Genomic DNA, 12,863 nt, shown 5'->3' on the forward strand with positions numbered 1-12,863 from the left:
CTGAATGTTTCATGGGATTGCACTGAGTGCTTTTTAGAGCAAAGGAAAGCTCAAATCCCCTCCTGCTCCGTATGAGAAACGCTCATGTCAGATGTCAGTGACGGGGAATTCCCACCGAAGGAGCAGAACCTCGGCCTCTTTCCTTAGTTGTGCTCCAGGACGAGGGGGTCACAGACCTCCTCCAGATCGCCCAGACTTTCCCCAGGGCTGCTCCTCTCTCAGACGGGGACTTCTCCGGGCGGCCATGTCGTGTTCTCAGGAAAGCAAAGCCTCATTTGCAGGGAATTTCATGCTCCAGCGGACGGTTATTGTGTTAATGAATTAATGAAGCTCGCAGATCTGGATGATGGACTGCAGAAAATTGCCCGACGAAACTGTCACGTTTTAGATTTGTGTGCGTGTGTGTGTGTGTGTGTGTGTATGTGTGTGCATACATATTTGCATATACATATGTGTGTGTGTGTGTGTGTGTGTGTGTTTGTGTGTCACACACACGTCTCACTGACAGACGGAATTAAATGCTCTCTAAAAGAGAGGTGTCTCGGATGGCCAGGAAGGCGAGTGAGCTAACAGATTGGATGTAAAGACGTACTTCCACTCTGCCTCATTTGCAAACGCATTTGTCATGCAATCACAGTGTAAAACAGATGTTCATTTTCTGATGTTAAATATGTTTCTCACCTGTATTTCTGAGGAGGTGTTCTATAAATTACCTTGCTAAACAGATAACACTTCGAAAGACCTTTATAATTCCATCATTAGCATAGTGTTGTGATTTTAAAGCAACTAATAGAAAGTGTTATACTTTATGACAAATGGCCTACAGTGTAGCATACATGCAGTATTGTCATCATTGTTGTTACATATTTTATGGGACATTCACTATATCACAATAGCACAAAGGCATGAGATGATAGATAATTGTACCCAAGGATCACGATCATCTTACTTATCCATCCTACCTACTGTTGCTCTAAGAGAACAGATCACAAAACACATCAACATGTGACTTAAGATATTTTTATTAGAAATTGTATGAGTCAGTTGATGCTGCTCTGCGCATGAAACTAAATATATTTCAGTTTTAATGTCACAGAATGGTCGATAATTGGCTAAAGAGCAATGTGCTACAGACGTGGCTTTTGTATGAATCACACAGCCCTCTGTTGGAGTAAGCTTAAAGCCTCTGGCATGGTTTTAGTCAACATATGTCATTAATTTTGACTTGTGAAAGGGTTATCATTTTCAGCGCTAACACAATTTCTTTTGTTATGGCCATCGCCAACTATGCATTTAATTTAGAATTTTGAACATTAGAATGAAGGTAAGTAAAAACTGGTTTCATACTGTAGCTGCTTTCTTGCTGACATGCTCAGTTCTATTTTATTCTCTTTTATTCCAGATTTATTAAAATTCCTTTGTGTGAAGCGAGCCAGAAAGATTGGCTCGACGGTTCGACTGGTGCTGCTGTAGTTGACTGGAAGGAACTATTCATTTCTTCACTTTATTGCATTAGGGTACACATTATCATCATGGTTTCCAAAATATATGGGAAATGAACATAACTGTGAGAAAGTGTGTTGAATTCTATAATTTGGACATTGTTGATCAATCAGTACATATTTTAAATTTAGTTCTAGGAATGTGCATGAAGTATCTGTCTGCATGCAATTGTTTGTCACAGTATTGCAATCTTTTAATGGTAACCTCTGTATCACAATCAATGCCATGTCATGATTTTGATATATCATGTCATCACTAATAGCAGAAAGCAATATGGTTGTCAATTTGTGAATGTTTCTTGTCATGCCTATGAAGATGTATTACTTGCGAAGACTTTTACATTTTATGGCTGTATAGATAGATACATTTTTTTTACTGTGGCATGAATATATGAAAATAACGAATTCACACTCTGCATGTTCTTTTCCCTTTGTCTTACAGAAATCTGCTGGACAGGGATACCTTTTCTAAATCTGATCCAAGTAAGACATTTAAAATTTCATTGCAATGTTCCAACATGTTTTTAGTGCTGCATTTTGGGTGATTTTTTTGAATTGGAAGACACATTGGCTTTCCTCATTTATAAGGTTTAGCCCTCTAAATCAGTGGTGTCAAACTCGTGCCATGGAGGGCCGTGTGTATGCAGGTTTTCATTCCAGCCTCAGATCTTGATTATATAATTAGTTAAATTATTTGCTGAATTAGGGATGCAGGTTTGTGCACAATGGTGACCCGACGTCTATGGTGACCCGCATTGTCTAAATAAAATTTTTTTCATATTCTGTGCTTCAATGCAGTTAAACGCATATGGCTGAATGAGTAATTGGACTCAATTAAGGCAGCATTAATTGGTTGGAATGAAAACCTGCATACACACGGCCCTCCATGGCACGAGTTTGACACCACTGCTCTAAATTTTACAAATCATTGGTTTCATGCCCCAACCATCACTGGCCCCTCACCAAAACAACCCCTCCTGTCATTTCTCTCTCCATCCACCTTTGGCACAGCCACCTGTCATGTCCTCACCTGCTAGTTTTCCCTTACACCCTCTTTAACCCAAACAGATGGCTCACCCAAACCTCTCTGTCCCTGCAGTTCACAGAAACACTGATCCAAGATCAGGAGTTTGGGAAAAGCCACTGATCTGCCCAATAACTGTGCATCAATGGGGGATCAGTGCCTCTGAGGGGAGGAGGGAAATGAGCACAAAAGTTGTGGATGGCATTTCCATTTCGGGAATCCTGTCACACGACACGTGATCTCACCAGCATCCCCACACATTCACACGTTTATTTTTCTTCGTGACATTCGCGCGCAGCCGTAAAAAATGATTAAGGTGTTTCCAAAAATAGGTTACAGAAGGGAGGAGAAAATAATAGAAAAAGCTGAAACAGCCCCTAATGCTTCCTTTCTTTAATATCCCTTGTTTCTTCTGGGTTATTACATTATCAGCACCTATTCTACAGGTACAGTTCTGTGCAGATGTGCTCTGGTCTCCCTGTCTCTCTTATTTTTGGAGTCTTGCAGTAAATCCTGTTTGCTCAGGCAAACCTCTAGCTCTCTCCCGGGGAGCCGGTACCTGCTTGACTGGAGATTGGGTTCCTTATTGGTGAATTAATGATGTCAGACTGCATCCAGGTGCAGGTCTCAGGATGAAGCCTGAGCTTTACAGGGCTTTTCTCAGCTATGGAAATAGCATAGACAGCGGGGAACGCTGAACACCATAGCTGCCTTGGATTTAAGGGGTTCATACCTGTGTTTCATGTATGCTTGGCCGGGGCACTGCATGTGTACTAACTTAGCCATCAGTAATGAAATCAATGGTTCAATCATTCATTATATTCCTAGCAGGGGTCTGCAAACATGTTATTTGAAGCCCTTGCCTGAACTAACGCTAAACACCATAATAAGGGCTGAGAATGACACTTGCACACATTTAAATTACATATGCACTTATCAGCCATGGTAAATTTTCCCTTTGTCTATTTTTACACAGGGCTATTTTCAAGTTAGCCTGCAGCACAATATGACTAATAGAAATTCCTATGCAGCCAGGATTCAGGTATAGAAAGATACAGTAGGTGGCGTTTTTTGTAATTACCAACTGGAAGGTGTAGTAATAAAAGTTAAACGCTGTTTCTACAGTGTGTTTCTCCCATCATGATAGAATTAGTTTCCCCGGTTTTAATTAATTGCTGAATAGTGCAGTTGTTTTTAAGCAATATAGTGTACATGTAACCATAAACAATTTGATTTACATTTCTTTATTTAAATTAAGTTAGCTCAAAGATCATACCCTCTAACTGTAATTCAAAAAGTAATAATAATGTCAAGTAATTGCGGAAAAAAGGGGACGTTATTTGGTGCATGACCTCACAGCTATTTCTACGGGTATAAACTTGGAAAAGGAAGAAAAAGGAAAATGATGTAGTTCATTTTGACTCATGCTACATACATGTAGCATGAAAATACATTTTCTTCCTTTGATCTTCAAATCCCTTTCTTTCTGTGGCAGTGCTGCCATCCTTCCTTCTGTGGCCCTGAGGTGCCAGGAAAGAGAGAGTGCACAGGGCTTTTCTGTGGGGTGCTGTTCCCTTCCTTTCGCTGGGGTCTGTTAATAACACGCATCTCATCTCTCGCTTGTTGACACCCGTCCGCAGTCACATGACATGTGAGGGGTCCGCTGCTTCACTAAATGACAGCAAACAAGAATTGCCAGGGGCCTAAGTCTTTGATGCTAGTCCTTGTGCTCCTAACCACTGGGAGTAATCCCTCCCCTGCTCCACCATAGTGTGTGTGTGTGCATGTGTGTGTGTATATGCATGCACCTGTATATATCTGTATGCCTGTGTGCCTATATCTGTGTGTGCATGTGTGCCTGTATGTATTTGTGAGTCTGCGTATGTGTATGCATGTTTATATGAAAAAAAGATAGAGTAAGAGATAGAGAGCTGGAGATTGAGAACCAAAGAGAGGTAGAGAGCGAGCAGATAGAAAGCCAGAAACTAGTTATGGGACAGCAGTAAATTGCCTCTTTTGGCATGAGTTTGAGAGCAGGAACATTGCCCTGCTGTCTGAAAAAACCCCTTTCATTAAAACTATGTAAGGGCCTTCTTCTCCACTCTCCAGATTCACCGACATTGGCTCACCTGTTACGCTGGTATTTCCTCATGAGAAATGTGTAAAATCTATTTGATTCCTCGTCTTACTCTTACTCTTACATGTGCGATTTCCATTTTCATCCATCCCTCAGTTGTAACACCTCTGTGTTCTTACACTGCATGCATTCAAGCCTACTAGATTCACTTGCCTTGGCTGCTTGCTTTTCCGAATACCAAGGAGACGTTCAAGTCTTTCAACGAGACAGTGTATCTCCTAGGAAGTAGCATTCCACTCAGTATAGTCTCACAGCGCGATCAGTATTCAGATACGCATTAATCACTTGTCATTGTGAAATCAATCAGCAACTGTGCTTTGCTTTGCTGTTCTTTTACGGAGGGTTCAGTTGGGTTTTTCTGCCAGTGGAATGCCAGTTTCATTTCTATTTTTCTCCTTTCAGGCCTGCTATTGTCTGCTTGTCTGCATCTCTTGCTATTCCTGTATTACAGTATACTTGCATGACTGTCTGCATCTGTTCAGTTTATTTATGTATTTAAAAAAAGAGAAAAATCTGCATACTCTGTCTTCACAATGGTGGACTCTTTCTCACTTTAGATAGATGTGCGCTGTTCCATGTGTTCTCAGCAGTAGCCTGTGTGTGGCTGGAATGTGAATGGACCGGTGGACACACGCCCCTTTCACGGATCATTAGCCGATGGTTTGACTTCAATCATATGTCAGGGATCACTATCTCAAGACTGATTTGTACATCCCCATGAGCCTTGTCTATGCTGTTGATTGGCATTAACATGAATCAAATGGAGGAAATGTCTCAACCTCATTAAAGCTGCTGTGGTTATGATAACTGCCTGTGATTAAGTACTGCGTGAGAATTATGGGTAAATGAGACTTACGGGTAATGAGAGGGAGAGAGAGAATATAAACATTTGATATAGTAGGAATACCATTTTGAACTTTTTATTTTTTAAATTATATTTTCTTCTCTTATTTCTTTTCCTGTTTTTTTTTTCTTTCTTTTTTGTCATTTTCTTTTTCTAAAAGGCTTGGGCTTTTTGTATTCCTGAGATTTACACTGATGTTCTCCACTTCTGTTTGCCGCTCTGGATAAGAGTATCTTATGGGTGTTTGTAATGTAATGTAATGTTGTAATGGACTCTGGCTACTCTGTAGCCTTAAATACTAGGGTCTTTTAAACCATGGAAAAGAAAAGGAGAGACGGGGATGGCAAGAAATTGAGAGAGAAAGTGAAATAAAGGAACAGAGAGTTCAAGACAAGATTCCTTATTACCCACCTGAGTGAAGAGGAAGAGAGAGGGACATACCTGATTTATATCCCCTTAAATAAACCTGGACCCCTGGCACAGTGGTGGCATTTAAGAGACCTCAGCACTTTGTAGAATGATTACTGAGGGCAAGAGGCTCTTATGCTGAGTCCGGGCCTTCTTAATGCTGACACTACCTCTCAAGTCTCTCGGCATTGACCTGCTTCGATAGGCACTGAGACAAGCTCCATAACAGCATATCACCACCATAAAACTGCTGCAGTTCATTTTAGAAGTCACCATTTTTCAGTGATGAGGATGACGACACTCAAGAGCTTTGGCCAATGATATCAGTGTGACCTGGAGTGAGAGAATACGCGTATTGTCTGTGTGTGTGCACAAGCTGTATGTGTGCAGGGGTTTGTTAATAATGTTGATCACATCGTCATATCAATGGCACATATCTCACCATCACTTCTATCACATACAGTACCCTACACTATCATGTCTGTCACACACCACTCATATGTATCACATAGGTCTTATCACTTCTGTAACACTCATCACATCACCATGTATATCACAGGCATCACACCATTACTTCTATAACACACATTAAACCAGTATATCTTTAACACACATCACACCACCATTTCTGTCACACATCACACCATCACATGTATCACACACATTATACCACCATATCTGTCATACATCACTACGTCAACACCTCTGTCACATAAACCATCACTCTTGTCACCCAACCACTTCTGTTAAACATGAGCACACTCGCTTCTGTGAAAAACACATTTGTCACACCTGATTATAGCATGCTTATGTGTGACAAACATCACGTTTGCCACACATGATCGTGCTATAATTCCTGCCGCACCACCACTATTATCACACATACACAAGTTATGCTTTTCTGCAGGTCAGCTGAGATATGACGTTCACCTGAAGTGTCGTTAGTACATCTTACATTCTGCTCCGCTGTGGTTTTCGGTGATTAATATTCATGTGGAATGTGATAATGGGCTTTCTTTAACGCAGAGCTAACATTTGCTCTAACATGTAGTTTGAAGACTTCCTGCATATCCCAGAGGCTCTGCTTTCAGCAATGATGGAGCATGGATGATCATACTGGAAATAATATGCATGCATTATTTTATCTATGTGTGGCGAATTTGTTTTTGATGTTGTGCCTGTGAATTACCATGAAGAAAGTCAAATTCAGGGGTCTGTCTAACCACAAAGGGAGAAGCCATGTGTTCTCTTATGGAAAGTCTGGAGACTTATTTTTTTAAAAACAATAACGGGGAAGTAGTTTCACTGTAATTCAAACTGGATAGAACTTCTGTGTAAGTTATCATGAATTAAATGTTTATGCAGTTAATGTGTCTCTCTTGTGTTTTCCACAGTTTGTGTGCTGTATACACAAGGCATCGGCAACAAAGAATGGAGAGAGGTGAGTGTGATGTGTTGTTGAGTTATGCTAAAATTTCTTCGTTAACTTCCTGTCATGTCCAACAAACACATCTATTAGAACTGTGTGCAAAATCCCATTTTACAGCCAAATATTTTGCATGCAATTCCCTCCTTTTTAATGAATTTCCTTCCCTGGTAAGGTAAGAATTATATATTCTAAATATATAAGATATTGCTTTGCATACATCATTGCATTTTGTCCTACTGCATTTAAAAAAAATCTATTTGCTGTTTAATGGCTTTATGGTCATCAGTTATTGTTATACAAATTCTAAACTATGATTAACCTGGGTTGAAATGAAATGTACCCCCATCCTCTTTCCTCTTAGTTTGGGAGAACAGAAGTCATTGACAACACCCTGAACCCAGAATTTGTGCGCAAATTCATCCTGGACTATTTCTTTGAAGAGAGACAGAACCTTCGTTTTGATCTGTAAGTAAAATATGTGTGCGCATGCGTGTATGTGTGTGTGATTTATGTATAAGGTACACAAGTAAGTGTATGGTTGTCTGCTTTGTAGTTGTGTCTTGTGTTAGCATGTGGCAGCTTGGCTAGGCGTGTTTGTCTGTGCATGTGCATGTGTTTGCATTCTGCGTGTGCACGCATTCTGCGTGTGTGTGTATCTGCGTCTGGCTTTTCAAGTGGACACCGTCAGACGTGAGAAGGGCCACATGGTCAAACGGGTACAAAACGCTGAGACCCATCTCCAAAGAGGCATGGAATCAATGGATCAATCAATCAATAAATCAAAGTGCAGAAATAATATTAATAATATTATCTGTTTTTTTGTAATTTCAGACATTATATTCAGAGCAGTGGGTGAAGATAATTGTTATCACATGTAAAAGCTAATAAAACCTAGATTAAATATTGGCTAAATCAAAAACACAATAAGCATGTCAAAAAGTAAATCCATTTTGAAGTGTACGGCTTTAAGACACGTCCTAAGGGAAAGCCAGATTGAAAGGTTTTTTTAATGTTTGAAACAGAAAAGTCAATTTGAGGCATGAATAAATGAAAAATCTGATACTGTCGGTACAGGAACACAGGAGTTATGATTTAAAGACGATGATAACAAAATTGAATACCCAGCAGCTTTTTTTCCATTTTAAAATGACACATTTTCTATGGTTTCTTACTGTGGATTTTTGCTAAGGCAAAGCCACAATCCCTTTGTATTCATGCAAGGTAACAGCATGAGGGAGCCAAGTGTTTTTCATGGTTGAATAGATGCAATATATTTGAGGTCTTAGCAAACAGCGGCATGTGCTCTACCTGCAGCCACACAGTCCTCTGTTTATCGTTTATATTTTTATTGCGGGCAAAGGATGGCAGATTCGCACGACTACATTATGAGCTATAAATAGCCACAGAGGCCTTAACGTTGGCCACTAGTGAGGAGTGTGAGTGGCTTTGGCTGGCTAGCTGTCTGCCCCTAGGCCCAGTTCTGTGAGTGGGCAAACGTCACGGCATGTGAAGTCTAAGCTGTACCCTCATCGCAGGCTGAGATATCCCCCCTCACACTCTCTCTCTCCCTCTCTCTCTATCTATCTCTCTAGAATACACAAAGGTGTTGCTAAATGTCAGACACAGATATGTAGGTCAGGGGTAGGCAGTCCTGGTCCTGGAGTAGGGTTTTTGCAGTTCCTGGTTTTTGTCAAATCTGAGCTTGATCACAACAGTTTGATGGGTTAAGAGTCTGAGGCTGGATGGGTGAAATGTTCAGCACATGGTCACCTACATTCATTAAATGTAATAATTAGCACATAATACAAGTAAGTAGTGATGGAGCCGAAACCAGAAACATCTCTGGCACTCCAGGACTTGCTTACTGCTGATCTCTATGAAAAACAAATGAAAATAATATGGAGCTGCTTTCTGTGTTAATGAGGCACTTGATAAATATAGGAAATACATAAAAAGCTTGCCCTAGTTTCCAGAGTTTTCTTGGAGTTGACAGCATCTCTCAGAATGGTGTAGAGAATGGTGGGCTTCCTGGCATTGTTCCTTGTGATTTGATTTAGTGTGTGTGTTGCTGTATGTTTGTGTTTGAGTGAGCCCCTGTGCGGTTTCCCTTTGTGCTTTTGCTACTGGCATAAAGAGCCATTTGATTTTATTCCTGCATGTTGGCGATGGGAGATATTACATAAACATCAAGTGGAATGTCCCATAAGCACCATTCCCTTGACTGTAAATGTCCCGATTTCACATCTTTCATAACACAGAAACTGTAGAAGTGTATACTACATAAAAGGCTGTTCTATGAGTATGTGTCTCAGTGTTTTTCATCCCTGGCTTAGGGGAACATGTGACGCAGGCCTGTTTTCAATCTAGTTGACTGATTTTTCTGTCTTCCTCCTTCTACAGGTATGATGTTGACTCAAAGAGTGCCAACCTATCAAAACATGTGAGTTCCTTTTGTCTCTTTTCTCATGCCTGATCTCTGTGTTGGTCACTAGTTGGATTGTTTTAGAATTGCAATTGGATTTCCATGTGTAGCACCCTCTGTTGGTCAGGCTGTCCATATACCACCATTTTACGATGCTGGAATCATATACCACCATTTTGCAATGCTAGGATCATTAGGGTCATCTTCTTGGCCCCTTAATAGGTATGGATTAGCAAAATGTAGACCACTGATAAACTTAATGACATTTAGCAAAACGTAGACCACTGATAAACTTAATGACATTTGTAGTAGCCTATCAATGTTAATATTTGAGTACTTATATGAATATTCAGCAGAACATACAGCTACCTATGCTATTTGTTGTGAAACTGTAACAGCATGAGAAAAAGTTATTCTCAATCAGGCAAAATTATTTCTGGAACAAATGCCAAATATGCTTCATAAATGTGCAGAAGGAAGCACCATGTAGACTGGGGTAGTGTCATAAACCGCTACTTTGTTTTAGACCACCTAGGCATTACAATTTCTATTATACCAGAAAATACGAGTTGTTTAGTTTGTGAATAAAATAGGCTATTTATGACAATGTTTGAAAAAGTCACATTGATTCCCATTCAATCCAGAATACCACTTCCTCTGGCTTGCCTCTCTGTCTATTGCCTCTTCTGCTCTGTCACTATCAATTTCCAATTCCTTTTCCTGCCTCCATAATTAGCTAGATAAAGGAGAGCCTACAAATGACTGTGATTGAAAGTGCATTGTGTTTAAGTCAGTGCTGTCAGCATGCTACTCGCCGAACTCCTCGAGGCTCATCTTTGGCATGCCCTTCTGCTTAATCCCCACCTGCCCTGACTGAATACCTCCGATATACGAGATTAGAAAAGATTAATTCAGAAGACATAGATGCATATCCAGCAGAGAGCACTGGAATCGTATCTCCAAATCACCAAGTCAGCAGTCTGCAGTGGAAGCAGGAAAGGAAGAGAAAAACTCACAAGTGGCACGCGCAGTCTGCTCATTTTAGTGCTCGATGGCATTGAGCGCATTATTACAACTATGAGGTTTTTCCACGTGAACTCCTTTTTTTTGTATTTAAATGCTGAAATATGGATTGAATCTGATGTGTTTTCCACATCTTCGGAATCAATGGCGGTTAGCGAGTGTGTCAGATGTGAGACGTCCGGTGTGGCTGCGATGAATTATAGCTACTCAATTTACACTCTGTTAGCTAGAAACGCTTGAGCGCTTCATGCTGTGTCCTGTGGCCATTGTGTTTGTTCTGTGGTATACCCCTGTCACAGCAAATTGTCCTTAAGTGGGTAAAAAAAGTCCGTCCACCTGGAGTCCAAGTCATTTGTTTCGTCTCGTTTTGTGCGATAATTGCTTGTTGCATTGAGCTATGAGGTGCTGTGGCTTATTGAAAATTAAAAGCGAACAAAGGCTGATGACATTTATGTTCTTTTGGTGGCTAACAGATGTGACCTTTTACTCGACTCATTTATTTTCATTCACTGTGTTTTCCATGTCCTCATTCTGTGGGGCCGTGGGATGTTTGACTACTGTGCAAAACCCGCTCATATTTTTTATGCAATGGACATTTTCCTTATTCAGTGAATTTTCCCGATTGGTTGGGTGGGTTCAAGGAGATTGGCCTGGCCACAAATGCAGAAATGCAGGCTATTTAACAGTGTACATAAGGCAGCACCACACTGTACATTATAGAATGAACGCCTGAACACGCTCTTTGGTGTTTGTGTGTGCAACTGTGCATGCGTGTTCCATGTGCGTTTGGATTTTTACATTTATGCTGGCTACATGTGCACAGGTTTGGGGGGCATGTCTTTTGTCTGTAAAATAATAAATGTTATTATTTTGCTTGTGTGTGTGAGAAGGAGGTATCTTTGTTGTATATACAAAGCAGATAATCATTTAGTCTATATTAAGAAGAGATGTCATCTAATTTCTGTTCAAAAGAGTGTCTTTGCAATGAAATGAACATCTGGTTTGCTTTGCTTGCCTGTTAAAAGGAGAGCATCGTGTATCTTTGTGCGCTAAAAGGAGATCTTGTCACTTTGTTAATTTTCACTAAGAGCAGGAGGACAGAAGGGAGATGGAGACAGTGTAAAAACAACACAGGTTCTCTGAGCAGCTTTCTTTCCCCCAGCGACACTGTAGCACTGCTGCCAAGCATGTTATCGGCCCAGTAGGCTTGATAATGTGCTCACAACACGTCAGCTTGTCTTACGGATATTAATCCAGCGAAATTCTGGCTTGAAACCATACTTTATGTTAGCGCTTTGTTGCTGTTATTGTAAGGAGGAGGATGAAATGGGAGTTGCACACTCATCTTGTCACACGGGACCATCCTCCTGGGGCTGTTTCCCCAAAGAATCTGCAGAAAAGCGGGAGTCCCTTTAACAGTGTTTCTCCCATTGAGTTAAAAAAAGAAAGTCTGGGACTGAATCCATATTCAGCTTCAGCACTTTACTGAATGTGACATTTCCAGCTGTGGCAGAGGTCTTTTACTCGTCTGAGTAATTCTAGGGGAAAACAGGATGGAAGCGCCGCTGTTTGTGCGAATATGTAAATGCGGATATGGAATTGGCCGTAGAGCAGCCCTGAACCGGTTTTTTACCTCTGCCGTTCGCATCGTGTTGCGGTTCCGTTCCTCCAGCCCGTGCAGCCTCTTTTGTTTTCCCAACTCCGGTTTGCAGCGTTGATGTTTTCGCGGTCTAGACGCTAATAATAATCGCAAGCCTTTGTCACCCTCCTACTCATGAAATTGGATTAATGTCACTGTCACGTAGGCGTACATAAACAGTGCTTTGCTCGCTGCGGCGCGGCTGTAGGAGGTGTGTGTCCAGCATGTGTCTGTCTGTCTGTCTGTCTGTCGTTCTGCTGCTGCTGTAGGTAATGGAGAATCCACTGCCGCATATCCCTCCCCTAAAATTCACATTCAAATCTGTCTGATTGTTGAGTATTAAATTGTTCCCACGATCAAATATGCAAAAACCCAAATGCCACTGTCTCTCTTTTACAAGCTCTGTACAAAAGTGCAGCTCCTTCTGTGTAGAAT

At 40.9% G+C, this 12,863-nt stretch overlaps 1 protein-coding gene across 5 annotated transcripts in view; it reads left to right on the plus strand.

Moving 5' to 3' along the window:
- LOC135259089 (copine-8) overlaps nt 1-12,863 on the plus strand; it is a 77,334-nt gene that overhangs the window by 19,052 nt on the left and 45,419 nt on the right. For all 5 annotated transcript variants that reach the window (XR_010331194.1, XR_010331195.1, XM_064342996.1 and 2 more), the window contains exons 2-5: nt 1,945-1,985; nt 7,310-7,356; nt 7,706-7,809; nt 9,745-9,784. Coding sequence is in view for 3 of the 5 variants with exons in the window: in XM_064342996.1 (XP_064199066.1) it covers nt 1,945-1,985; nt 7,310-7,356; nt 7,706-7,809; nt 9,745-9,784 (232 nt within the window). In the remaining 2 variants the exon portion in view is untranslated. The remainder of the gene's footprint in view (nt 1-1,944; nt 1,986-7,309; nt 7,357-7,705; nt 7,810-9,744; nt 9,785-12,863) is intronic.

Source organism: Anguilla rostrata, chromosome 7 (genome assembly GCF_018555375.3).
Source record: "Anguilla rostrata isolate EN2019 chromosome 7, ASM1855537v3, whole genome shotgun sequence".
In the NCBI taxonomy this organism is placed as follows: domain Eukaryota; kingdom Metazoa; phylum Chordata; class Actinopteri; order Anguilliformes; family Anguillidae; genus Anguilla; species Anguilla rostrata.